At 39.9% G+C, this 27,100-nt stretch overlaps 2 protein-coding genes across 2 annotated transcripts in view; one reads left to right on the forward strand and one right to left on the reverse strand.

Moving 5' to 3' along the window:
• Nucleotides 1–192: 192 nt before the first annotated feature.
• slc1a1 (solute carrier family 1 member 1) lies at nucleotides 193–21,056 on the forward strand. Its single transcript, XM_023423898.2, has 12 exons — nucleotides 193–464; nucleotides 4,001–4,141; nucleotides 8,956–9,048; nucleotides 9,186–9,300; nucleotides 10,447–10,489; nucleotides 10,630–10,725; nucleotides 11,245–11,429; nucleotides 12,461–12,568; nucleotides 14,277–14,399; nucleotides 14,572–14,766; nucleotides 16,719–16,853; nucleotides 16,937–21,056. The coding sequence occupies exons 1-12, from the start codon at nucleotides 365–367 to the stop codon at nucleotides 17,175–17,177; spliced, it is 1,575 nt and encodes a 524-aa protein (XP_023279666.1). The 5' UTR covers nucleotides 193–364; the 3' UTR covers nucleotides 17,178–21,056.
• A 2,149-nt stretch (nucleotides 21,057–23,205) lies between these two features.
• The window catches only part of spata6l (spermatogenesis associated 6-like), a 14,848-nt gene continuing 10,953 nt past the window's right edge, over nucleotides 23,206–27,100 (reverse strand). Inside the window, 1 exon segment of the mRNA XM_087178644.1 lies at nucleotides 23,206–23,762. Within this exon segment, the coding sequence (XP_087034770.1) occupies nucleotides 23,697–23,762 (66 nt within the window). The 3' untranslated portion in view covers nucleotides 23,206–23,696.

Raw genomic sequence — 27,100 nt, forward strand, 5'->3', positions numbered from 1 at the left:
CACAGATGTCATCATCATGTTGCCCTGGATTCTTACATTTGTTTCCACAGGGGGGGAAATTTCTGTTTTTTTATTCCTAATTCCTCTACCTACCACTGTGTGGGGGAAGGGTGGTGGAGGAAGAAGGCGACTGTCTCCCTCCCTCCCTCCCTCCTTCCCCCTCTCTCCCCACACACACACTCCCTCCCTCACACCAGTGCTGACTATCAGCAGCATCTGACGGCTGCATTCTCTGCTGTAGCAACGCAGCTGCTCCTCCATCCCTCTCTGCCTCAGCTGCACCTGACATCCCGGCTGCAGGAGTCTTTTGTGTCTCCGTGGGGACCATTGTTGTTTCTCCCCTTTCTGGAGGAAAAGCAACACCATGGACATGATGGGCAACAAAGAGCGACGAGGCGTGAATTTCAAAGGCTTGCTGAAGAGGAATTGGCTTCTGATTGCCACGGTTTTATCAGTGCTGCTAGGTATGTGGAAGCCCCTTCATGTCTGCTCATGTATACTGAGAATGAGACACTTTCACCTTCAGTGGTGCCATTTTCTTTTACTTATCTTTACTGCTGTTTGCACATCCATCCCTGCCTCTTTGTTTTACCATTCAGTCTTGCTTTCTGCTCCTGTCACTGCTGAAATAAATCAGCCTCTTGTGCATCAGCGTTGCACTGCTCGACTCCAAAGCAACAGAGATGTTAAATGTATGTGAAGGAATACAGTACACACATTGTATTTCATATTTATATTTTATAAAAGAATGGCGGATGGGTACTGAGTGTGGTGTTATAGGAGACGTAGCTTCTGTCCTCCCAGAGGCAGAGAGCAGTTTTGTCTGGACATGTCTCAGACAGTCAAACGTGACCAGACTGAAGTGACAGCTGATGCTGGGTCTATGTGAGGAGTCCCAGCACTGAGAGCGCAGAGCAGAGACTATGTACAGGACATACCATCTGCAGCTGCCTAAAACAGAAAATGGTTAAAATGCCTTTAATTGAGTTATTAAATGATTTTTATTTTTATTTTGACTAATTAACCTGAGCTGTGTGTCCTATGTTAAATGTTTGTTAATAGCTTATGTTATTACACAAATTCAGATTTCATGTATATCAAAGAAATAATTCAACGTTTTTGGAAATGTCATCTTATTTTTCTAAGTTAGATTCGAAGATGAACATCAGTCTTGTGCTAGTGTGTTACGTACCAAGCTGGAGGCAGTATGTGGTTAGCCTAGCTTACACAGCTAGCCTTGCTCTGTCCAAATCTGTTTCATTTGTACACAAAAAGAAATGTAAAAGCAAGAATTTTTTTTCCAAAGGTTTGTTATGTCTTTGCTGTGTCTCTGACTGTAGCACAGGTGATGGTTTTGGTCTCAGTGGCATCAAACCTGACAACAACACAGAGTCACTGGGTTTAGCTGTTGTTTGCATCTAACTAAAATCACAAATTGTGTTTTATATTTTTGTCTCAGTGAGCTCTGGAGGTGTTGGTAGGTTTATTTCTGAACTTCAGACAGGGTTAGGGCCTTCACTCTATGCTACGCTAGGCTAAATGCCTCCCTGCTAGCTCTGTATCTAACACGCAGATATTAGAGTAAATCTTCTCCTCTCACTCTCAGAAAGAAAGCAAACAAGTGTATTTCCCAGCAAGTTGAAATGCTGGGCTCCACTCAACTGTAGCAACACTTTTCATGAAGTAAAATACAATGCATGATTGTCTGCTACAGACACATATCGGTGCTGTATATTACATGTTTTTGAGAGAAATATCTGTATCTCTGACATAAATTAGCTTACTAACTAATGTCTCCTTCTCCAAGAAACATGGACATGTGTCATGTTGCAGCGGTTACACAGCAGCAATAAAGTCTGAGCTCCCCAGTTGTTCATTTACCTTGATGACCTCCTTCTCTCTACCAAGCCTCTCCAAGGCTGTTTTCTTTTTAGGCTACAAAACAGTTTATTGAAAGGCAAATAAAATTCCTGCTCCGATCCTGTCATAAAATTGAGTTGGGAGTCTTTATGACTGCCATCATCACATAGTCACTGCAGTTGTGAAATCAGGAAGGACACTGTGATTGATGCAAAGCACCCAAAAATAAGAGCTAGCAGGTTTTAGAGCTGCAGGCAGGTGCTGCAGTTTAGACAAACTGATGTTCCTCAGCTCCATGCAAAAACAGTAAAAGCTTCTACTATTTTGTGTTGTGTGTTTGAGGTTTTATATGTGCTATTTTAAACCAACTAATACAGAGTGTGACTTCCATGACTGGTCAGGTTAGAGAGGAAGGATGAACATGAACCAGAGGTTATTAAAAAAAAAAAATAGATGAAAGGGATGTAGAGGTGATGAGAAAACAATTTCTGTCTGAAATTGGATCCTTCAGTCAGTACTCACATGTAGTACACTGCACAAAGTATATTCACATTTAGTACACTGCGTACTCAGTACACTCACATGTAGAACACTGCATACTCAGTATATTCACATGTAGTACAGTGCATACTCAGTATATTCACATGTAGTACACTGCGTACTCAGTACACTCACATGTATAGTACACTGTGTACTCAGTACACTTACTGGTGAAGTGCATGAATTGCGACAGGATAGTGTTGTCTCAAATAAAACTAAAACAAATAAACAAATAAAACTGCTGTTGTCTACTCACCGAAAATGATGATCACAACAGGTGACCACGATTGTCACCTGCCTTTGCTCACTTAAAGGCACTTAACTTCAAAATTAACGTTTTATTTTCCTGTGTCATGTGTAGCCATTTTCACAAGTTTGAAAATATGTTGGTGGCAACCGTTGAGGGTGAGAAGTGCCCATCATTTTACACTCTACACACTTGATTGTTTTGAGTGAACCATCTGGGTACTTATAGTTGACTGCATGTTGTGGTACTTGTCAATGTGAACGCACTCATGCACTTAAAAGTGTGTGAGTATGGAAGTGTGCGAATTGAGACACAGCAAATATTAGGATGACTAAGTCCTGTCAGGTAGGGAGGGGGCCCTGTGCTTCACCTGCAAAGTGTCACTAAAAGACATTTAAACTATTACGAACACATGCAAAATCACTACAAACAGACACAAAACCACTAAAAATAACTTTATAAAAGCCCCAAAACGACTACAAAAAACACAAAACCACCACACACAGATACAAATTTACCACAAAGAGACGCAAAACAACCACAAACTGATGCAAAATGACCCTAAAGACACACAACTGACCGTTGTTTGTAGTTTGTAGCCCGGTTGGACTTGTGGAGGGATGTTTTACTTACCCAAGGGTCCACTGTCTCATAAACCATAGGCTCTCTACTTAACACACTCGACACACTCATGAAACAGGAGGTTATTTCCTTTGGGTCCACTTGATAGAAGTACAGGTCTGATATATAGAAACAGAAATGATTTCAAAATCTTACAAACCTCACATTTGATGTTACAGCCACAAGCTTAAGAATATTTAATTGAAGTATCCTTTTGTGTGACCATGAAATTCAACTTATATTAATGATTTTACTTTATTAGCATGTGACAGTTACAGCAGGTATAAAAATGAAAGAAAAAGATTGTGTACCACTGAGCATGGCCTGCTCCTGCCCACAAACACAAACTGCAGCAAACTGAAAGTGTAAAATGTGTCAGTGGTGCAGGTTTACATACAGAGACCTGGACTCAACAGCTCTACCAGTGAACACTCTACCGCCGGCTACACCTGAAACACTGGGGGAGTGTGTGAGTGAGGTACATGGTAAAGAGCGGGTCAGTGTGGTGGTGTCATCAGCTACAATCTGCTGTGTCATCCCGTCTTTTACAGGCATCTTTAATGCTGGTCTGTTGTGTGTGGATAAGACAGATCACTGAAATCGCTGAGTGGGATAAATGTGGTGTTTATAGCTGGGAAATAGGGAGGGGGGAGTGATGACGATGATACTTTATATGACTTTACATGTATTCAATTGTTTGTGTTTTTATCTGTCTCTGTCCTGGTCTTCCAGGGATCAGTTTGGGTGTCGTGGTCAGAGAGTATGCCTCCCTCTCCCATCTCCACAAGCAGTACTTCGGTTTCCCGGGAGAAATCCTCATGCGGATGCTGAAGCTGGTCATCCTCCCTCTCATCATCTCCAGCATGATAACAGGTGACTCTGACCTCAGCATCAGAGAAAATCAATAAGTCTATATGCAGTAAAATGAATATAGCTTTGAGGTTAATCAGTTTCCTGCAGGTACCAGCCCAGTATCTTTACAGATTCTGTTTGTATTGCATGTCTGATGTCCATGGCCAACATTCAGAGCCAATTTGATGTAGACTGGCTTTAAGGTATCGAGGTGGAGTGTTGGCATCAGGGCGATGTATGGGCGTGAGTGTAGCTGACTCAAGCAGAAGAGCAGAGTAGCTCTTGTTCTGTCTGGGTTTGGGCGATATCTGAAATGTAATATTGATACTGTCCACCCCAAATATCGCGATATACAATATTATCGCTTTTTTTTTTTTTTTTGTTTTTGTTTTTGTTTTTTTGTAATACATTTCTTTTTTATTAATAATTATCATTATTCCATGTTTCAGGTATAAGTAATGCTGCCCGACAGAACTTCAGGGTTTTATTTGTCACACGCAAAGGTTCAATGTAGAGTAAGCAAAGCAGTGACATCAGCTTGGGACTTAGCAGCAGGACATACTGCGCAAAACTTCAAAATGGCAACACTGGAAGAAAAATCAAATCAAAACTCAGATATTATGAAAAATATTACATATGGTAGAAAATGTTGTGATATTCGATATCAAAGAATATTGGCCCAAGTCTGGTGCTGTCACAGTCTGTCGTTTAAATTTTCCAAATGTTTAGTTGTCTAACCCTAACAATACCCTACAATACTTGATGCCATGTGCAGATAATATAAACTTAAAACACTAAAACTAAAATATTGTCATTGGTCATAATCTGTGTTCTGGTACATTCGTTAATATTATTAAGGTTAGAGTAACCAGTGAATGGACAGGAGAGCTGAGACAGTTAGTTAGTATTTGGCAACAATTTTGATAATCACTCAGTCATGTAGGGAAGATTTCCTGCCTTAAACCATTAAAATGTGAGAATTTGCTGCTTTTCTCTGATTTGTGTGATGCTAAACTGAAAAAAAAACTATTTGAAAATGTGACTTTGGGCTCTGGGAACTTGATGTTGTGATGCACATCTTTCATTATTTTATAGGCTTGGTCGATATCAAAAATGTGATATCTTAATACAGTGTAGCCCAAATATTGTGATATGTGATATAATTGCAGGTTGTATTTCATGTTTGAGGTGTTCTTTTTACAATATATAATTATATTATTGCGTTTTATGTTGGTAGAAGTGATGCTGCCACTGTCAAATGCCAACATACAGTAAATAAAGTAGGCAAATGGGTCGGACTCAGCAGCCACAGGGCAGAAACTGCAAAAAAATAAAAAGAAAGAAAGAAAACAAATTCAATATAATGAAATATTTTGCACATGGCAGAAAATATCGCGATACTCAACATTATTGAATATCGGCCCAAGCCTACTATTTTTACGTCATTTTAATGACCAAACAATTCGTCAATGAAACGAGATTCACTGTTAATAAGTCACATTAAGTTTGAATAGCAGTCGCACATTTGCAGCATCTGATAATTAGCACTTAACTAGCTATGTCAAAAGTAAATAACACTGAAAGACAAAGAGTGTATTGTATGTAGCTAGATTAGTCTACAGCTACACAAAATACATTTATGACTAATGAGATACAGTCAGAGCGTGTTAGTTTCCTACAGTCTGTAGGCAGTGAAGGCAACGTAAGAATCCATCTGATTATGTCTCAGTTCTGCCAAAACACTTAGTAACATTCACAAAATACACCAGGAGACAGCAGATAACTGATGCTCCAGGTGACAGTTGAATGTCATTTAGGAGCTGCATTACATCTGCTCTGACTAATCCACAGCAGCAGATCAGTTCTGCCTGCTGGAATGTAGTCAGGCAGCTGATTCTTATCTCAATGCTGCAACATGAAGAAAAATTATATGGAATATTTAACAGAAGCTTCAAGATGATCCTGTTTGTTAAACTGAACAGTCATCATGTAAAATGGCAGATTTCTTTTTCCTTTAGCCTGGCCCCAAAACAACTGAGCAGAATTCAAAAAACAACGAAAAGATTTCTTCTTTTCTGTCCACATGCAGTCTATTGGATTAATAGATTCCTGCAGTATTGGCTCAGTGCACACTGGTTTACGGGGGATTTAGAAAGTGTCTTTAAAGATGGAGATCTCCTCATCACATTTACTTAACGATAAGAATTTTAGAAAGAACATGGAGGTGGAGATTCATTTATTTCATGAAACAAATGACAATGGGGAGGAACCTTGAGCTGCTATGTTAGACTGCAATGTAAAGAGGACTCAGTTATTTCTTATCTGTTCAACAGGAATAAAGACTTTACTTTTGAGACAGAAGGAATTAAAAGCAGTAGAGAAAATTCATAAAATATATCCAAAAAAACAAAGACGCAGAAAGTTAAGTCACAACAAGGCACTAAAACAGCATCTATATGAATATGGCAATAAACCTATAAGTGTTTGACTCGCCCAATCAATCAACATCAGAATAATAGTAGCTATAAAGGCTGGGAGGCTTTTTGATGAAAATGAATTAGTTCAGTCTTTGTATCTTTTTATAACATTGGATAAAATTGTAAAATTGTGTGTATTATATATATATATATATATATATATGACATCAGTAACGGAACAACAAATTAGTCGTTCATGAGCAAACACTTATGTAAACCACCACCATCTCACTGCTACACAATAAGAAATAGCCTATTAGGCAAAACTTACAATAAAGATCACACAACATCCAAGAAACATACACAATGTTTCACATTTCATACTTAAAGGAAAAGACAGTCCTACAGAACATCCAGGGATGTCCCAAAATACAAAGTGTGTTACAGGGTTAGGGTTAGTAGGGGCCAGTATACAGAGGCTTGGGAATAAAGATTTGTCCACAGTAGGATATACAGCACACAAAGGGTACAGGCAGAACATTAGTCTATATGACTTTGTTTACATAACTAGTTAGATACTCAAGAAAATAAGTAGATAAGAGTAGTAGTAGTAGTAGTAGTAGTAGTAGATGAGAACAAAACATTTTCTGTAAAAAGGAGGTTCTCCAATATCAAGGGAAGAAAGTCCTTCAGTAATTACCCACTTTTCTTTTGGAAAGCCAGTGAAACTGAACATCAGCCATGTTGTTGCTGCAGAAACAGGGAAGTCTTAACACTAGATGTTCTTTCTTCCTGTCAGGACCTGGTGTTTGGAATTTGACAGTTTGTAAAGCTCTTTGAGGAAGACACATGCAGGCCTTTGAAAAGTTGAAAGGAAAATACAATATACAATACAATGTCTTATTTTTTCAGATTCTTACAAATAAGACATGTTACAATCCAACCATAAAATCCCTTTTAGAAGGGATCCCCACACAGCAGATTCATTTACATATGTATGAAACCTTTAACCTGGAACAGTATTACTGTGCAGAACACATGAGAAAACAGTGGCAGAAGGATTTAAAGCAGCATACAGATGATGAGAGCTGGAGGTCATGACAGAGAGTCAGTTTAAAATACTCCAGACTGCACTGTACACCATCACTGAGGCAGGCTGGGCCCACACTCCCCTCTCTATATGACTACATCCATGTTTTGGAAATGTCCAAAGATTTAAAACCTTTGGAGAGAAGTTCAGGACGAAATACTTTTATATTGATAATATAATTGGATATAGCTTAGTGATGCCAGCTATTCACTGTGTGATATAAAACAAGACATTTCCATCAGGGGATTTTGTTCTGCTGTTTGCCCATAAAATCAGTTCCTGAATTGCTTATTGTTACTGGGATTTCTTTTTCCCATCTGCATTTCCCTAGAGTTTCTCTACCTATGAATCATTGTTTCCTACAGTGTATCATACCTGTTCATAAATGTGGGAAGCCCTGTTTTATGTATCAGGATTGGTTGCTGCTCTCCCTGTGAGGTGGAACAGTATTTTCCTCTTCTCCTGTGTTTTATTTGAAGTGTTGATCCATAAAAGATGTGTTTGTGGTTTTAAGAACCAAAAACCATCTCAGTGTAGTTTTACATCTCCTCTCTCAGGCTTCACTCAGGAGCTCCAGTAACAACAGGTCAGTGAGCCAATCAGAAGAGAGGAGGCTCTGAGCCTCTCTTCTGATTGGCTGACTGTTTTCTGAGTGATCCAATAAAAATATAGCAGATTTTAGGTAAACACTCAGAGAAACCAAATCCCGCAAGGTCGGATGGTGGGTCCAGGTGGGCCGGGCTTGGGGCGTGACTGACAGCGGTGACTGCTTTGTTGTGACATCACAAAGTTCCAGAAGTCCTGACGGCTGGTTTTAAGGTTCAGTTTCTGAATACAGGCTGTGTGCATTTCTCTGTGGACTGAGGCTTTGATACTTTCACAGTATTACTATAGAACCTGGACCTGATCTATAATCAAACAACATATAGACAGAGACCTTTAGACTGTATGGAGCTTTAACCTTTGTGAACTAATGTAATCATTACTTCAGAGTAGGTTGGTGGAGTGGGAGTGGGGTTTCCTCCTATTGGGTCATGACTGTTCAAGACATAAAGCATCGTTTTTATCTGTAATCAAACAGAGACCCAGCTGTTTTTTATATAACATGTATTACAATTATAACAATTGAACAATCTACAAAAAAAAATAATTCAACTTTACAGCTGCTGTTACAGTGTAGTCATCATGCTAAAGACTTGTGTCCATGTTCTCATCACCTGTCTAAACATTGAAGTCAGCTTGAAGTGATAAAAGGTCAAATCTTGTGTTTTGATACTTGCTAGCGGTTGGTAGAGTGGTTGAATTAAACGTTGTGCTTTTGTGCTCAGGTGTCGCAGCCCTGGACTCTGAGGTGTCAGGAAAGATCGGTCTGCGAGCTGTTGTTTATTACTTCTCAACCACCATCATTGCAGTTATTCTCGGTGAGCTCTATCAAGCCTTTCTACACTCTCAGTAACACTGCATTTAAATTCCCCTTTGCTTTACAGTGAAGAAGTCATTTCAATGGAATCATGTGGTCCATGATGATAATGTTGAAACATGTCTGCGTCCGTTGCAGGAATCATTTTGGTGATGACTATCAAACCGGGAGTCTCTCAGACAGCTGAGCACATTGACAGAGCCGGGACCACGCCAAATGTCACAACAGTTGACACACTCTTGGATCTCCTCAGGTGAACTCCCGGTCATGTGACTGAAGCTTCCCGTTTTTTCATGAACGTAAAGTGACCACACCGCAAAAGTGTGTTTACTTGTAACACATGGCCACAGTCAAAGGCAGGGTGAAAAGCATCCCACACCATTCCAACACATTAAAGCAACACTATAGCAGGAGGATCGAGCGCGTACTATTGAAGTTCAGTCCTTACCGCAGCGGCCAAGATTAGAATCAAGCCCCTGCTGTTTTCTGGATGTGATTCCCTCTCTCTCTCCTTCCTGTCTCTCTCTCTCAAAGTCACTATCTCATTAGGAAAAGGCAAACAATAGTATTGCCATTCTTTAGTATCTTAGCGTTCTATATTCACTGTAGAAATCTAGAATTTAATCATGTTTTGCTTATATTGGCTGATGCACAGGTGAGTATCTTCTTCAAGCACTGGTTTATACATTCCTCAATTCTGTGTTCATGAACTGTCCTCCTAAAAAAAACACTATCTCATGTTCAGTCACATGCCTCCACCTTTTTCAACTAACGTTAGTCTGTGTTCACTCAAAGTGAAGCTGGTGATATGGAAGACATGAGCACAGACACTGAGCCTCAGGCTACGTCCATACTAACACATTTCAGTTTTAAAACGAGTCACTTCTGCTACGTTAACTTGTTAACTGACGTCCACGACTCCGGAGCTTTCCAGCGCCTAAAAGGAAGACCTTTGGAAATGCTGCTGGACCTGTCAACTCCAAAGGTTACACTAATGTGGAAAATTCAGAGGTTGAGAGAATGAGAAAATTGAGAGCAAGAGGTTTTTCAGGCGCTGTACGATGATCCGAGTACTTTGTTTGTAGCTTTAAGTTCAGAGTTCTGAGGCTGATATATCCAAACTTCAGCTTCTTCAATTGAAGGCAATTAATTTGGTTGAAAACAATGTACAGCATGTGCTGAAAATCCTGTTCCCCCACAACTTTCTGTTGACAACATCTTGCCATCCCGAGGGGAGACATCTGTTACCCACATTCACAGTCTTTGTGAATATAAAAATCATTCCCTCCTGGATTCTGCATGAAGAGTCGTGGCAATGACTCAACTCTCAAGAAAGGATTGTAGTACACATCATTATTTTTGCGTCCTTTACCCTCGATTTTGTCTCTTTCATCAACAGAAACATGTTTCCAGAAAATCTGGTGCAGGCTTGTTTTCAGCAGGTAAGAGGCGCTGCACGTTCATCATTCAGTCCTGTTCCACTTCCTGTGCATTTTACAATGTTGTGTCAGGGTCTGGTGAGTACAGTATATGCTGCCATGTGAGTAACTCTGATGTTGTGAAATGTGACCAATCACACTAGTACAAGACTAAGCGCAAAGAGCTGGAGCCTCCAAAGGTTTCGGCTGAAACGACTACAATTCCTCCTCTCACAACTTCTATCATGGCGGCAGTAGAGGTAAGTGTGCATGTTACTCTATGCCGGTCATCCACAGCAGTCACTATCTTAACGGTGTCAATGTATTGTCTTGTTTGTCAAACAAGCAAAGCTACACTTGCACCAGAGTTCACCAGTGTCTTATGTTGGGAAGATGCATTAACATGATTGCTGGGGTTTGACCTTTACATGATGACAGTAAATCCTTGTTGATTCATCAGCTCCACTTTACAGTTCATGTTTCTGCACCTGTCAACCAGCTTCTGATCCAAGTGTCTCCCCAAATAGTGCCACTATGGCAACAGGTGTACCAGACTTTATTGTAATGATGACAATGATAAACATACAGAGTGCATTGCCAACAGCGTACCAGACTGTCATCGCCATGGTTACTATAATAATGGATTTATTAGGTTTAGGCACAAAAACTTTTTCTTTAGGTTCGGGAAAAGATCGTGGATCTTTAGAATTAGCTAATACGGTGGTTAGAGCAGCGTTGTGGCCTGGTATTAGCTAACTGAATGCTTCCTCTCTCGGCAGAACATCACTAAGGACTATAAAATCATCGGGACATATTCGGATGGAATCAACGTGCTGGGGCTCATAGTGTTCTGTGTTGCTTTTGGCCTTGTCATTGGGAAGATGGGTGAAAAGGGACGAATCCTGCTGGAATTTTTTGACGCCCTGAATGAAGCAACTATGAAGCTTGTCCAGATAATTATGTGGTATGTATAAAATGCTAAGCTACAGGTATACATGTATGGTGGCCGTAAGGCCAAGCCACAAGTAGCCCACCAACACATAGTACAGTGGCTCAGACTAATTAGCCAATAAGCTATATCTCTCCTGCGTAAAGTGCTAGCATGTGACACTATATACATCTCACAACTGTCTCATCTGCAATACTGGAACAGCCATTCAGATCATTTATGTAAAAAGTAATAATGACACAATATAAAAATTTCATCAACTCCTCCAACCTGAACCAACACAGGTGGTTTGTTAACCCTCTGATATGACCCACAGTCGAGTGTCACTACCAGTGTACCAGACCTTTGTTGCCAAGGTTACAATAATGAACAGTCACGATTTGGTTAGGTTTAGGCACAAAAACTACAAGGTGGTGGTTTGGTTTACTTCCTTAAGATTAGACAAACTCTGTTGTCATGGTTACAAGAATAACAATTTGGTTATGTTTGTTGAATGGTAAAAGCAAGTTAGTTGCTTTCTACCACTGCTCACTTGTTACCTAGCTTAGCTAAAACAGACATGGACAGTATGACACAGAGATAAAGAGAGAAGCTTCTTAATAAATTACATCAGAAAATGACAAAACCTGACCTAAGAAGAAAAGTTAATAAATTAAATGCAATAAAACCAGAAACCTTAAGACCAGGTTTGGTAATATCGGCCAAATTAGAATAATCACTGGGTCTTTAAAATGTCAAATAGAAGATGTCCATCAGTTTTCTCAGAAGCAAACTCACATATTCAAATGAGTTAATTTGGCCATTCAATAGTTCAAAGCTTGAATAGATTCATTTAACCATCATAGAAGACTAAGAAAAGCAGCAAATTGGCACCTTTGGTTTTCCTGTTTTTAAAAAATGACTTAGATGATCAATAAAAGTTGTTGCTGTTAATTAACTAAATAAATTAATCAACTTATCATTCCAGCTGATATCCAAATACAGAGTATTAGCTATGATGTTAGCCTATATACCCCAGATCATTCAGACTACTTGTGTCTTTTCAGCTACATGCCAATAGGGATCCTGTTCCTAATTGCTGCTAAGATCATTGAGGTGGAAGACTGGGAGATCTTCAGGAAGATGGGTCTTTACATGGTGACGGTGCTGAGTGGGTAAGTTGTCCCATTACTCTGTATCTGCCTGTTTCCAGACACCAGGATTTATGGTTGACATTTGGGCCAATTTTCCCTCGCAGTCATACAGTAAAAGCTGAGCTCTGTGTGGGCACTGATAAGGGCCAAGGACATTTAAAACTGCTCAACCTGCAGATACAGTAATGAAAGCTTTGCTCACACGTCTAAATCTAAGTGACACACCATTAAAGAGTTTACAGTAAAACCCCTTTAGTCGGGTCTCAGGGTTAGTCCAAGGCTCGGATCCTTCCTGTGATGACGTCAGGTTTATTCTTTACACCATGTTCAAATCTTCTGGTTTTGGGTGTCAAAGTGAAGACGACTCTCTTCAAATCTGCCCTTTAGAAGGACTGTGTACTTCAATCAACTGACCATTGTGTCTTTATCCCTCAATTCAAGGCCCTTTATCAGTAATTATGACTTGGTCATTACTTCCGGGTGCGTTTCCATTAACCTGCTTAATGTGCAATTTGGAATTGCAAATGTAAAAGTAATGGAAACTCATGGATTTTGAAAAAAACTCAAATGTCCCAAAAGAATGTATACACTCTGGTGTATCAGACTATTCCATAAAGCAGTATTCACAAAATTGAAATGGAAAAAAAGTATTTTCACATTCAAGTGGCAGCGCCTGTTGTATCAGGCCCTAGGAAGCCAGGTCCAACAGAGAGGCAGATGCCGGAAATCTGTCGTCACCATGTTTAATTGGAATGATATCACGAGAAGAGAAAACCCAGTTTCATTCACAAAACATCAGTGGAAACATAGAACATTTACTATTGTGTTTTGCTGACCTTTCTAAAATCGCTTCTATTTTGCGTAAAACTGCAAAAGAAATGCGGCTACTGATCAAAAACATCACCACGGCTGTGAGAAATGTTACCGACACTAATACTACAGACTGATCACACCTGTGAACATTATACCCCCGTGCCAAAAATGATTATTTTCTCACTCTATAATCATATTTTATTTCTGCCTTTCTTGCTAAATTAAGTGTAAAAAATGATAATTACAGATGACTGTTGCATTGTCTGTAATGCACCATCAAGTTGCACTTTACCATTTACCAAGGACACCAGTGGAGGACAGAGACAGTGGCATAGAGACATGAAATAAAAGACAGACAGACTTTGTCGTTCTGTGGTGTCTCAGCTCCCAGACACCCCAACAATACTGTCTTAATGAAAACCCATTCATTACACATGTAAGTGTGTGTACTGTGCATGTTGTTGGAATTTTCACATGTAGAAAAGTCAATGATGCACCTGTTGTTAAAAATGTAAATGTGCTTAGGCAAGAAAAAGATTGAGGCTAATTGCATTAAACACAATCCAAGAATGATCCTGTTTTTTCAAAGCCTAAATAAGGCTTAAATAAAAACTGCAGAGAGGTTAGTTTTTACAAAGTGTTTGTGAAGTTTGTGTGTGCGTAATTATAAATGATGATCAATACCATTTTGATGAGGTCTGAGTTGAACACTGAAACTGTCTTTCAAATATCTATCTATCTGTTAAAATTGAACCAAATGACTGAGTAGTTGATAATATGATATCCAAACAAAAGCACTTTTAAAGGTGTGATGATTATAGAGACATGGGGAGAATCTATTTCTTTCTAAGTCTATTATTGTGCTTGTTATATACTGTATAGTAATTGCTGTGATTCTGTATGTTTTGTCCCTCAGTCTAGCTATCCACTCCACCATCTGTCTGCCACTCATCTTCTTCATCATCGTGAGAAAGAACCCGTATACATTCACTCTGGGAATGGCTCAGGCCCTGGTGACGGCTCTCATGATCTCGTCAAGGTCAGAATCCTCCGAGCTCCTTCTTATATTCAGTGTATTTCAACACTGATGCTATTCATGAATGTGTTGCGTTAAAGCGAGGTATAAATAGTTCTATATTTAAATTGAGGGCAGCAGGGGAACCACTGTATCAGAGTAACAAAGCCAACGGAGTGTGATGAATGTCTTCCAGCTCTGCCACTCTACCCGTCACCTTCCGCTGTGCCGAGGAGAACAATCGCATAGACAAGCGAATCACTCGCTTTGTCCTCCCAGTGGGCGCCACCATTAACATGGATGGCACAGCGCTCTATGAGGCGGTGGCTGCCATCTTCATCGCCCAGCTGAATGACTACACTCTGGATGTGGGCCAGATTGTTACCATCAGGTACAATTTAGTTATAAAGGCAGGTTATGATATAAAACAGAGAGGCTGTAAATAATACAATTTTATAAATCACTTACACCGATTGCTTTCTCAACCGCTCCTATTATCAGCATATGGATTTGATAGGCGTTGAAATCAGATACCACATCTTCTGACACGTTTATATAATAAAACAAAATAGGTTTTCACATTTTGAATCTAATCTGGAGCCTCCAAACAGGAAATGCTGAAATAAAAATGAGACTGTAAAAAATACATTTAGTATGTGACTGTGCTGTCACAGAAGGAGCTGGTAAATGATTTCTTTTAGATTTAGGGGATTTACAGCTTTCTGTGCGCATGTCAACAAAAGAATCCAGTTTCAGGCAGCTCCATCTGCTTTCATTTCATATATTTACATATTCCATTTATATATTCATATAGTGCATATCTTTCTTTAGTTATTCTTTTCTTTTATGTATCAACTGTGTTATTTTTTGTTTGTTTTGTATTCCACAAGATCAAGTGTTAGAACTTTGTCCCATACCACTGAACCTCTGTAACAGCCCGTCATGCTCACAGTCAGCTAACTAATGTTATCTGATGCTCTGCAGAGTTTCTTGCTGACATTTGGGGCCACCGATGTGCAATGTTCTCTGTGTGCTGTAGTTTCTTTTCTGCATGTTATTAGGATGAATATTTATGACAGTGGCATGCTTTCAGGGCAAGCAAGGCAAGAAACATACGACCAGTTAAAGCTAAAAATGCACATGAATTAGAACAATACCAAAGTGGAAGCAATATCTCTCCTTACATCTGATCTCAGGACAGCGTTCTGTTCCATAAAGGATCGGATGCCTGTTCGCATCAAGCATCAACCTCAAGGCTAAAACATGAAGCCAAAACTGAAGAACCAAAACCTGCAGTTCCTCTAATGACCACTAGAGTCTGGCTCCAACAGTGAGTCAATCCTCATAGACTCCCATGTTAAAATGTCCAACTTTACAGCAGAAATAAACATCCTGGTACGAAAACAGTTTTGGTCTCTAGAGCTAATTTCCTCCTTCATGACAACTGTTCATATAACTCACCTGGTTACATTTTATTAAGGCTTAAAATTTTGTAGAATTTATGGTGTGGTCTCTTTGAGTGACAGGTGGGTGAGCATATGCTTGTCACAAACCGGCATACACCGAAGTCTCAGGTCCACACATGCTCCACCCCTTTGACCATATTTAGATTAGCTGGGAGTTAGGGGGCGGAGTCAGACACTGCCTTAGATGGCGACGGTGCAGCAGCTGACTCCGAGCTTCAAAATCGTTCTTCAGAAACCTGTGAGTGACGTCATGGAGGCTACGTCCAACTTTATTTAGTGTATAGTTTGCATCCATTATGTAATTTACTGCCCACCTGTGACTGCAGTCGGCTAGCTTGACTAGCAGCCATTGTATTTATCGTTTCTGTCATTTTCGTGGGTGTGGCTGTGTGCAGTTGACAAAGGCAGAGGTTTGTAAAGCAGAGAGGGGGGCAGCATCGAGAAGAATCCTTGGCTCTAGCTACAGCCAAAGTCAGCTCGTCAGGCTGTCCTTGACTCAGCTTCTGAGATCAGTTATGATAGTGAAGCATTAAGCTCATACACAGATGCATGTGGAAACAAAATTTGCGCATTAGAAAATTACTTCAACAGTCTTCCTGAGTGTTAAGAGGCAGCAGCAGCAAGTAAACAAGCTAATTACACTTATCATCTCTGTGTGAGATCTGCTGTGAGATTCTGACAGAATATATATACAGTATATACATATACATATATAGTATATATATCTATATGTATATGTAATAACAGAGGAGTAGAGCAGCTCCTTTCTGCTCAGTATGTGGGTCGTGTGCGTCCGGAACAGAGAAGTTAACAGGATGAAGCTGATTGTTCAGCTCTGCACACCACTGATTTGTGACATTGTGTCTCTTTGTTTCAGTATAACAGCAACAGTTGCCAGTATTGGGGCAGCAGGAGTCCCGAACGCTGGCCTTGTCACCATGGTGATAGTCTTAACAGCCGTAGGATTACCTGCAAGTGATGTCACTCTGATAGTGGCTGTGGATTGGCTCCTGTAAGTTTCCTACCTTTCCTACATAAAAGTTTAAATTCTAACAAGACCACTGCTGTGGCTTTATTGTGAGTGGTGTGTTTCAGGGATCGGTTCCGCACCATGATCAACGTGCTGGGTGACGCTTACGGAGCCAGCATCGTTCAGAAACTCTCCAAGAGGGAACTGGAGAGAATGGATCTGACGTCAGACGTGGACGTCGCCAACCCCTTCGCTCTGGAAGCCACCTTGGATGACGAGGAGTGCGAGAAGAAATCGTACGTGAATGGAGGTTTCACCGTCGACAAGACAGATGCAATCTCCTTCACCGAAACCTCACAGTTTTAGCCTCTGGCTGGCTCAGAGGTGCAGAGAAAGTGCCGCGCTGCAACGGATGTAAAGCAGAAAACCATCCATCATGTATCAGCACCGCCACCACGAGACAGGAAAACTATCCAACCAGATCCATCCAAGCTCAGACATCAGCAATAGCAGCCTCCATGAAAATTATCCAAGATGATCACAAAACGACGTCAGACATTTACAACCACAACTGAAGTGCTTCCCTCTTACTCAAATTGTGCCAAGATTAATAAAAGTCAGTTTTCTTTTGAATAAGAGTGTGTTCTTTCTTACAAAGATGCACTAGGAAAGAGCTGTGTGTGTGTGTGTGTTTTTGTGTGTGTGTGTGTGTGTGTGTGTGTGTGTGTGTGTGTGTGCGGATACAGTTTTTTTGAAGTGTGTGTATAGACTGCGAAAAAGGAAAATATAAATTCCTCTGTACTTTATTTGCTTCTTGATTAGATGTTAAATCTCTGAAGTGAATGATTTTTTTTTGTGTGTGGCTGTTGTTAAATGTCCCATGATGCACTGCTTGTATAACTATCTGTATATTTAAACTGTGCCAAACATATAGAGTTTTTTCACCGAGTTGCATGAGGCAGTATGTTAAAGATGTGGTGACCGCTGGCTGCAGGAGACTCTACAGAGACTGGACAGCTCATGAAGTCAATGAACACTGTGAAATTTGAGGACATTTTTTCAGAACCAAATCATTGCAAAGTATAATAATCATAAATAGAGTTTGTGTTTAGGCAGCGTGGGGAAAACTTACAGTGTATTTAGATGCCCCTGATTGTACCTTCACAAACCAGACCAGTTTAATTGTCAGCTGATGGATTTATATGTCAATAATCTGATAATCAAAGTGTGTCTTTCTATGTGCTTTTTGTCACTATTTTATTTTCTCTACATTATGTTAAAATGCAGCTGTGACACGGATGCGTGGCAAGCTTTCATCTGTGAAACTAAATTCAGCTGGTTCTAAACTTTTTTTGTTGAAAGACATGAAAACCATTGGGTATGTTTGTTCAGCTGTTAAAGGAATAGTTTGACATTTATTAGTTTAATTTATTAATTACAGTGCATATTTTCAAATTTTTTTTGTTTTCCTTTAATACAAAAATCTAGGCTCAGATGCACAGAAGTGTATACGTACAGCAAGATAATCATTTTTATTTTTTCATTCTTTTCCAGGTTTTGACCTGGTTTGTAAAATTCAGAGCAGCAGCGTCATGTCTAACATTTGAAAATCACTCAGCCCCTGAAAACATCTACGGAAGCTGAGAAAGGCCATACTCGCAGATATTTTTTTATCCTGTTATCTCAAGATAACAAAGCTCATTATCCCGAGATAACAAGATATGATCAGGAGAAAACGATTTTGACCTCATACACGTGAGTCATTTCGTTATCTCGTTATAACAAAGTAATATGTGAAAATGATTTTTTGTTACCCTGAGATAATGAGATATTATAAGTAGAAAACACTTTTGACTGAACCTCATACACTAAGTCGCAGTAACACTCCTTAGCAACAGTCCTTGGTAACTCGTTAGCTGATGAGGACTGATCTGAAAATGATCTTGTATGTCATTTCTGCCCTTGATTGAAATATTGAAATATTCTCTGATGCATTCATCAATGCATGGTCCTGACATTTCCACTTTACAGCACTAGAAGTTCCCATCTGCAAACTGGCTTGGCACATCTGATCTCTGATTAACAAAGTCATTATAATGAGAAAAGAAGCTTTGTTATTTCCAGATAACAGGATAATTATGTTGTTATGTTGAGATACAAAAAAGTACTTTCCTCCTGATAATAATAATTATACAACAAAATAGGCACCTTCTGCAGTTGCTGTCTTTCATCGTTCCATTTCATGCCAACAATAAGCAGATATTGATTTTGAAGCAACTTAGGTCATCAGAACCTGAGGTAGTCCGTCTGCTGTTACCCACTTAGCTAATTAAACTACTTGTGCTATATTCTTGTTACTAGCTAGTTAGCATGAGGACATGAGGCCTTTTTAATCGAAGGGAGAGGAGATAAAAGATCTGATGTTATCATCTCATCAGAGAAGCTGTTGTAACTAGGAAGCCTGTATGAATATCAAAGTGCTTTTATTCTTTTCTTCTGAGCTTCTTCGCATATTTTTTGAATGCATGCTATATTTTGTCTACTTCCAGCCTAGATGCCTTGTTAGCTTCTCACTAGCTAAATGTGGGTGCAGAGAACTGTGTATCAGGTTGGGCTGTGATTGTCGAGTTGCACTGTTGCAACACAACATGGATAAAGGCTATAAAAACAATAGGGCTATAAATCTAAAATGGTTGAGAAGTCCATAGACATCCCACAATACCAGCCTGTCAGGCAAAATAAACATGCACAGTTTTGCTATAACAACATCATCAGACAGGACTAAGGTCCAGGTCCTGGTCTCTTAGAACTAGATCTTAAGACGTGCTATGCAACCAGGTTGGAAACAAAAATGTTTAAAAGTGGAAGGTGGAGTCACCTCCGCAGCCGCTGGCCAATCACCGTGAAGTAAATGTCTGCACTTATGGTAATCCTCCATGGCTGCACTGTTACTTATGATGCTCACAGAGTAATTATGGTCTTATGCTCTTTTATATTTACATACATCCGTTTCTGTAACAGCCCTGTGTTTGGACTCCATGCAGCAGCTGCACATGCACATATAGCACTCCAGCTGAGAGTTACTGTACGTTCAGACTGAACCGTCTGGGACACTGTTGAAGTTCATGGGTGCTCTGACGTAGGTGAAATAGACGACTAGCAAGTTTGGTCGGATTGCTGTTTTGCATGCTTTGGTGCTAGTTAGTATTATTTTCACACAATATTTTATAGGCTACACTTCACCCACTCACCTGGAACACCTACAATCTCAGATATCTTTGTCCAGGCATTGCTTTTTTAAGTCAATGTTGTTGTCAAGGATCGTAAAAAAACCCTCCACCACAATTATCAACATCTCCCCAAACAAATGTTTGATGGGAACAAAAGTTTTCACAATTGTGTTGTCTACTGTTATCTAGTGTTCTCCGGATCGGAGCACTTCTACGTTACATAAAGTTGCTTGGACTCCCACCCCGCTCAAGATGCACCACCAACGGACATATATTTGAATAAATACAGCAGGTGTTCCCAGTGCTGGTCCCATGACCTTTGTTCCCAGCATGATAATCATCGTCATTGTTTCTAGGTTGAAGTAAAACGGTCTAATCCAAATATCTTTCCCAGACTACTGGCATAAAACTCAATATTCATCCCGACACACTTCACTGACCCTCGTCATTCATTAAACCACACCAAGCTTCTTGGTAGTTATTGCTCGAATTGTAGTAGAAATCAAACTGCCAAATTAGTTTACAGCACAATAACTGTACAATGTGTTCCATTCAAAGTTCAAAGTCATAAATACCCCATTACTTAGACATGCTAATTTCAGTGGTCCAAAATCATGCTTCCTTGGTCTATGTAACCCTTACCCTAACCCTTGCCCAAGTACCACTCCCAAATCAGCAGTTAATGTGTTAATACTTAGCGGTTAGTGGCAAGATTGACATAGACAGCAAACACTGCTCCTAAAACTTCGTTGCTAGGTGTAGGCCTACCTGCTCATTTCAGTGGTCCAGCTCAGAAAACTCAAAAGTTTCCTGCTCCCAAAGCAACAGCTAATGTGTCTACAGCCTATTTGCAGAGAAATTGCAAACCGCTAAATGCTACGATATCTTTCAGCTTTATCCTTAAACAAGCATCATGCGGATGTTTTGATAGATTTATGGTCATGGAGTGTTGAAAACTCAAAGTTTGTCTATTTTCTGAATAATAAAACTGTTCAATAAAGTGATGGTGTTTAAAGAGCTCTGTCAGGTTTAGTGTGATTTCACATGACTACATCGTTGGGGATAACAAATCTTGCCTATACGTGTCTTACTTTTAGTGTTGATGGGCCTTAGTGTCAGTGTCTCAGATCAGTCATCCATCCTCTGCCAAAAGAGCCACATTTGAAATGACACATGGATGTTTGTATTTCTATACTGGTCAGAGATGACATGCAGATTCTACATTTCTAAAGCACACTATGATGGCATCAACCTACCCCATTCAACCTACAGTGTGAATCAGCATGGACTGCATTATGTGTAACTGCAAGCTAATAAAAGAAAGCTGCTCATGTTTTTGGTCTGATTTTGTTGTCTACATTCATATTCACCATGATTAAGATAATCATGAGATTATCTGAGATTGTTTAGTATGGAACACAAAAACTACTTGGTTACGTTTAGGAAAAGATTGTGGTTTGGGTTAAAATAACTTCTTCCTTAACAGTAGGCGATCTTTTTTTGTCATAGTTACAATAGTAACAACGTGCTAAACTTTTTCAAAGGGTGATTCATAAAAGAAACATTGACCCATCTATCCACAACCTCCTCCTGACGTGGACGTTGTCTCTCTTTATACTACATTGCCACACTTCCTCACTTGCTTCGATCATAACTACTATGACTAGATGTCGCCTAGCAACAAAACCTAACTATGGGTCATAATAACCTGCTGCACAGACGACCTATGGGCTTGTTTCTCCATGGAGTTTAATCTGGAATGCTATGAGCAAATATATGATAGGCCACTTGCACCAATCAATATGGCAATTCAGATTTTGGTTAATACATGCCCACAGAGGCATGCACACCTAAACTGGTGAAACTCAGTTTCATATCAAAAATCTGTTTTTCTTTGGCACTGTGCGGTAGACACAGTGCATCAGGGAGGGGCTGGGAGCCGAGCTGTAGCTAACATTTGCTCGGTTTGTTTCTCTGATAACTTATGAACCAGACGTTCAGGAGGTTTTTACCAGCAGCTGAATTATCCACAGAGGTGTCCTCCTCTCCATAACAAACACACCAGTTGATTAAAACCGGTAGAAACACCAAATAAAGCAGTTTCACCTTAAAAGGACATCTCCAGCAGCTGGGAGCTGAGCTGTCTAACATTTCCTCAGCTTTTTTCTCTGATAACTTCAGATCCAGACGTCCGACGACTAAAATCCTTCATCTGGTTCAAATATAGAGTGAAAACCACCAAGGTGAAAAAATGTATGTGGCTTAAAACTAGATAAAAGTCAGTGTTGAGCTTCTGTAAGACTAACACAACACTGACACATGATCATAGAGGATATGATGTCATTGACAGGACGACCAATAAAACGTAACCAAGATTAAAATCACAGATATCTCTGACTTGAGAATTGATGGAAACATTTGGGAAATAAATTATGATTTAAACATCCAGTCAAGCTTCACCTGAAGAGGTAATTACCTTCCTCAAATTAATACATGAAACAAACACAAGCGTTATATTTGCATCATGTTTTCAATGTTGTTTTCCACCATTTGAGGGTTGACTGGCGCTCTTCTAATTATCTCATCTCTTGTCTTCTACCACATTCACTGTTCCCTGCTGGTTCCAAACTGTTTGTGATGTATAGCATTATTTAAAGACTTCTGTTCAAAGTGACTTAGCAACCCACTAAAGCGCTCTGCACTGCCACCAAGGCCTGCATGACACACCTAAGTAGAGTTCTGTTTCGGCAGCCATTCTGCAATTGATCACAATGTTCCTGACAGAGCCGGTGCTTAAGCTTCGCAGTCGTTGTGAGCAGCTATTTTTCTGATATATGGCAATAGTTCACACAGAGCTGCAGCGCCACAGACACTATTTGCTTTTAATAGCCTTCAGGGTGATTTAGCTAAGGACTCGACAATGTCGGCCTGATAGATTAACGATATAGAGACTGATGACGTCAAAGTTAACCAACTGCCGCCAGGCTGTGTTCAGCTGAGATTTTAACTTTACCAAGGTTTACTTTAACAAGAGAGGAGAGGGAGAAGGCAGATGTCTGACATCACATACATACTTTTGCTGCTATGGTGATTTGCAAAGATTGCCCTGACCTGAGCCCATAGTAAAAGTTCAGAAGAAACAAGACAGGAGGGTGATGAGTGAGTTATTTGTGAGTTAGTTTTAATGTCTAGTCACTGCTCTCTGGAGGCCAAAAACAGATCAATGACACTTTAATACAACATATACACTGAGTATACTGATCTATAACAAATAAACATCATGAGTCATGTGCAGAAATGACATTTACATTACATTTTGGAGGCTTTGAAATGCACCAACATTTATTCCAGTATTTCATCGTCCAAAAAATAATCATATAAACTATATGAACAATCAGTTTCAACAGGTTTACATCCAGAAAAGCACAAATTCTCAACATGGAGGAAAAATAGTCTTTTAAAAAATGATTTAGGGGAGAGAGAGCGAGAGAGAGAGAGAGAGAGAGAGAGAGAGAGAGAGAGAGAGAGAGAGAGAGGGGTCTGACATGAAAAAAGTTCTACAACCAAAAGCAAACAAGCGACGTTGCAGTTACATGGTATCCATGAAGCTTGAGGCCAGCAGGACGCCCCCAGCAGAGCAGCTCCAGCCACGTCATCATGGTGGACCTGGAGAGATGGACCTTCTGGCCAAAACCCTGTCCACCTCACGCACTGTGGCCCCCTGTAACACAACAATTTTTTGTAAGAGAAAATCCCTCTGTCGTTCTATCTCTCTGTGATGTTGAGTGCATCCCCAGAGCTGTTTCATGCAAAGTTACAAAAATACACTACAAAGTAAAAACTTAAGACCTAGTACATGCCTGGACCTACGGTCAAATCCTGATTTTATAGCTGTGACATCATCTGACGAGGTCACCAAACACATAAATGAAAGACAAAGACTGAGCTGTGATTTCAGCTGTATTTACGGTAACATGATCACTCAGAGAGAAAGTTAGAAGAGACAGTGTCTCTCACACAGAGCACAGCTTCCATCTGGTATCCACAATATTTAGACTTTATTTACTTCAACTCCAGAACATAACAGACTTTTATTAGAGGCAGGTCTATTATATATTTTTTATGTTGCTGTTATCCTCCAGGACAACTGAGCCTGTGGGACCTGGAGACCTGCAGTGTCCTGTCCGTCCTCTCCCTGGATCCACTGTATGAAGCTGCTTCATGGATGTGAGGTATCTGTCCTGCTCAGCCTCATCAGCGTCAGGTCAACATCCAGGACTGTTCTGGAGTCAGCAACTCAAGTCTCTAAACACAAAGACGTGTTTGGAGAGTCTAGCAACAGTGAGGAAGAGGAGGAGAGGACACACTCTGCAGACAGTACTGTCCTGGTCACTTCATGGACACACACTGAAGAAGGTGGAATATGTGACATTATAGGATACAAACTAAAACCCTAATATTGCTCCAATCACTTTACAGTATTGTGTGTAAACACCTGAGCACCGCTCTGTTGGATTAGACTCTATCAGTTTTAGCTAGGCCTTCCTAATAAACTGCTAAGTGTATGTTACAAGTAAAAGTCCTTCATTCGCATTTTTACTTCAGTGCAGAAGTATAAGTATACACATATACTTTAAGTAGTAAAAGTAATCACTGTGCAAAAGTACTCTATAATGCACCAGTGGGTTATGATTATTGATCAGTGGGTAATTATCACTTCAATGTTGCAACTGGTAAAGTTTGGGCTAATTATAATTACTTCATAGTGCATTGCTGGGTAACTACTCTGGGTAGCTACTACTGATAATGTGTCATCATGTATTTGTTGATTATGTTTGTAGCAGCATAACATGGAAATACTCAAATAGTACTCAAAGTAAATGTATCAGTAAGAAAAGTACAGTTACTTTCCATATGAAGGTATTTTTGGTACTAAACAACTGAGCACCTGTGTCAGTGGAATTAGTTAATAAAACAGTCACAAATGTGTGAATGAGTAAATTTGAGGTCACAGAGAAAAGATGTTCTCGGAGTTGCATACTTGCAGATTCTTTCTCTTCCACAAACACAACACAACAGTTACACCTTCTCAAACCCTTCAATGCAAAAGCACAAATCCTGTTTTACAAATCCAAAATTAATAAACCATGAACTGTATTTTTTCTACCAGTGAATTTACCAGTGAATGTGCAAAACACATTCATAAACCAGATCAAATGATGTGAAGGCATGGACAAAGTTTGCACATCTGCAAATCAGTATGTCAATAACTACAACTGCTGGAATCTTCCGCTACGAGTTGCAAATGCTGTTTTTTCACTTGCAAATGACAAGTTCTTCGCGCTCTGATTTTTGCACCACATATCTCTATGAAATGTGCAGCCAAAGTGATTTGTGTGTCTGTTGAACCAGTTGCGGGCACTGTTCAGGGATTGGAAAACTTTTGCCCACTGTTGTATTGTGTTTGTGGAAGAGAAAACAATATAATAAAATATATAAGTATGCAACTCCGACAGCATTTTGTCTCTGTCACCTCAAATTTACTGATACATGTGTGGCTATTTTATACAACTACTTTTTTCCCACTTTCCACTGTCACAGATGCTCATTTGTTTTGCGCCAAAAATACCTTCATACTTTCCACCACTGTGCAGGATAATGCTGAAAACTAAATGGTTAATAGTAAAATGTGAATACTGTGCAGTAGAGTGACAAAAGTAGACAATTAACAGAGAAATGTTTATGAAAATTTACTAGCATTGAGTAACGTTAGCTACTGTAAACTACTCGTCATACCAGACCAATAAGACTGTAGCAGCAAACAACTTTTCTCTGATAAGAGGAAGGATGTTTCTTTCTTTTTTTCTCTAACTGGACAGGGCTGGAGGAAAAACTATTAAACTGAAAACAACCCTGCAGCTAAGAGGCTCTTACAGAAAAACCACATGAATTTCACACTTTCAAAATCCCGTGTGGTTACATGTACATGTGATTTTTTTAACATGTGAAAACATATATGTGAAACACATGCTGGCGCATGGGAAACATGTGGTTTTGGAACATTTTCGTGGTGTAATGTGTGAAGCCCATGGAAATTCCCATGTGAAACCTCTGGGATTACATGTGAAACCTATGGAATTACATGTAAAATCTATTGGATAACATGGGATTACATGTGAAACCTTTGGGAATACATGTGAAACATATGAAATTACTTGTGAAACCTATAGGATTGCATGTGAAAAAAAATCACATATGAAATGTGTGGAACACATGCTGGCACATGGGAAATATGTGGTTTTGGAACATTTCCGTGGTGTAATGTGTGAAGCCCATGTAAATTCCCATGTGAAACCTTTGGGATTACATGTGAAACCACTGGGATTACATGTGAAACCTCTGGGATTACATGTGAAACCACTGGGATTACATGTGAAACCACTGGGATTACATGTGAAACCACTGGGATTACATGTGAAACCTCTGGGATTACATGTGAAACCTCTGGGATTACACGTGAAACCACTGGGATTACACGTGAAACCTCTGGGATTACAGGTGTTTGGAATTACATGTGAAACCTCTGGGATTACAGGTGTTTGGAATTACATGTGAGACCTCTGGGATTACATGTGAGACCTTTGGGATTACATGTGTTTGGGATTACATGTGAGACCTCTGGGATTACATGTGAGACCTTTGGGATTACATGTGTTTGGGATTACATGTGAAACCTCTGGGATTACATGTGTTTGGGATTACATGTGAAACCTCTGGGATTACATTTGAAACCTTCTCCCGGACCCGTTTCGTGGTGTGGAAAAAGTGTTTGCTTGCTCTCTCGCTCACTGTGGCCTTTTAAACATCGCGGGTGAAATAAAATGCAGCGAGTACTCAACCAGTCAGAAATGTTCAGCACTGGAGGCCACACCCCCCAAAGTTCCTGAACCTTTGGAAAGTACTACCCCTTGACCAGGTACCTTTTTGGGGGACGATCAATTACCCCCGGAACTAAATCGAGACCCTGGTTCCTGCGGAGGAAACGCGCATAGTTCCTCA

Source organism: Seriola lalandi, unplaced genomic scaffold (assembly GCF_002814215.2).
Source record: "Seriola lalandi dorsalis isolate HSWRI2012SDOR001 ecotype SW California unplaced genomic scaffold, Sedor1 jcf7180002054694, whole genome shotgun sequence".
Classification (NCBI taxonomy): domain Eukaryota; kingdom Metazoa; phylum Chordata; class Actinopteri; order Carangiformes; family Carangidae; genus Seriola; species Seriola lalandi.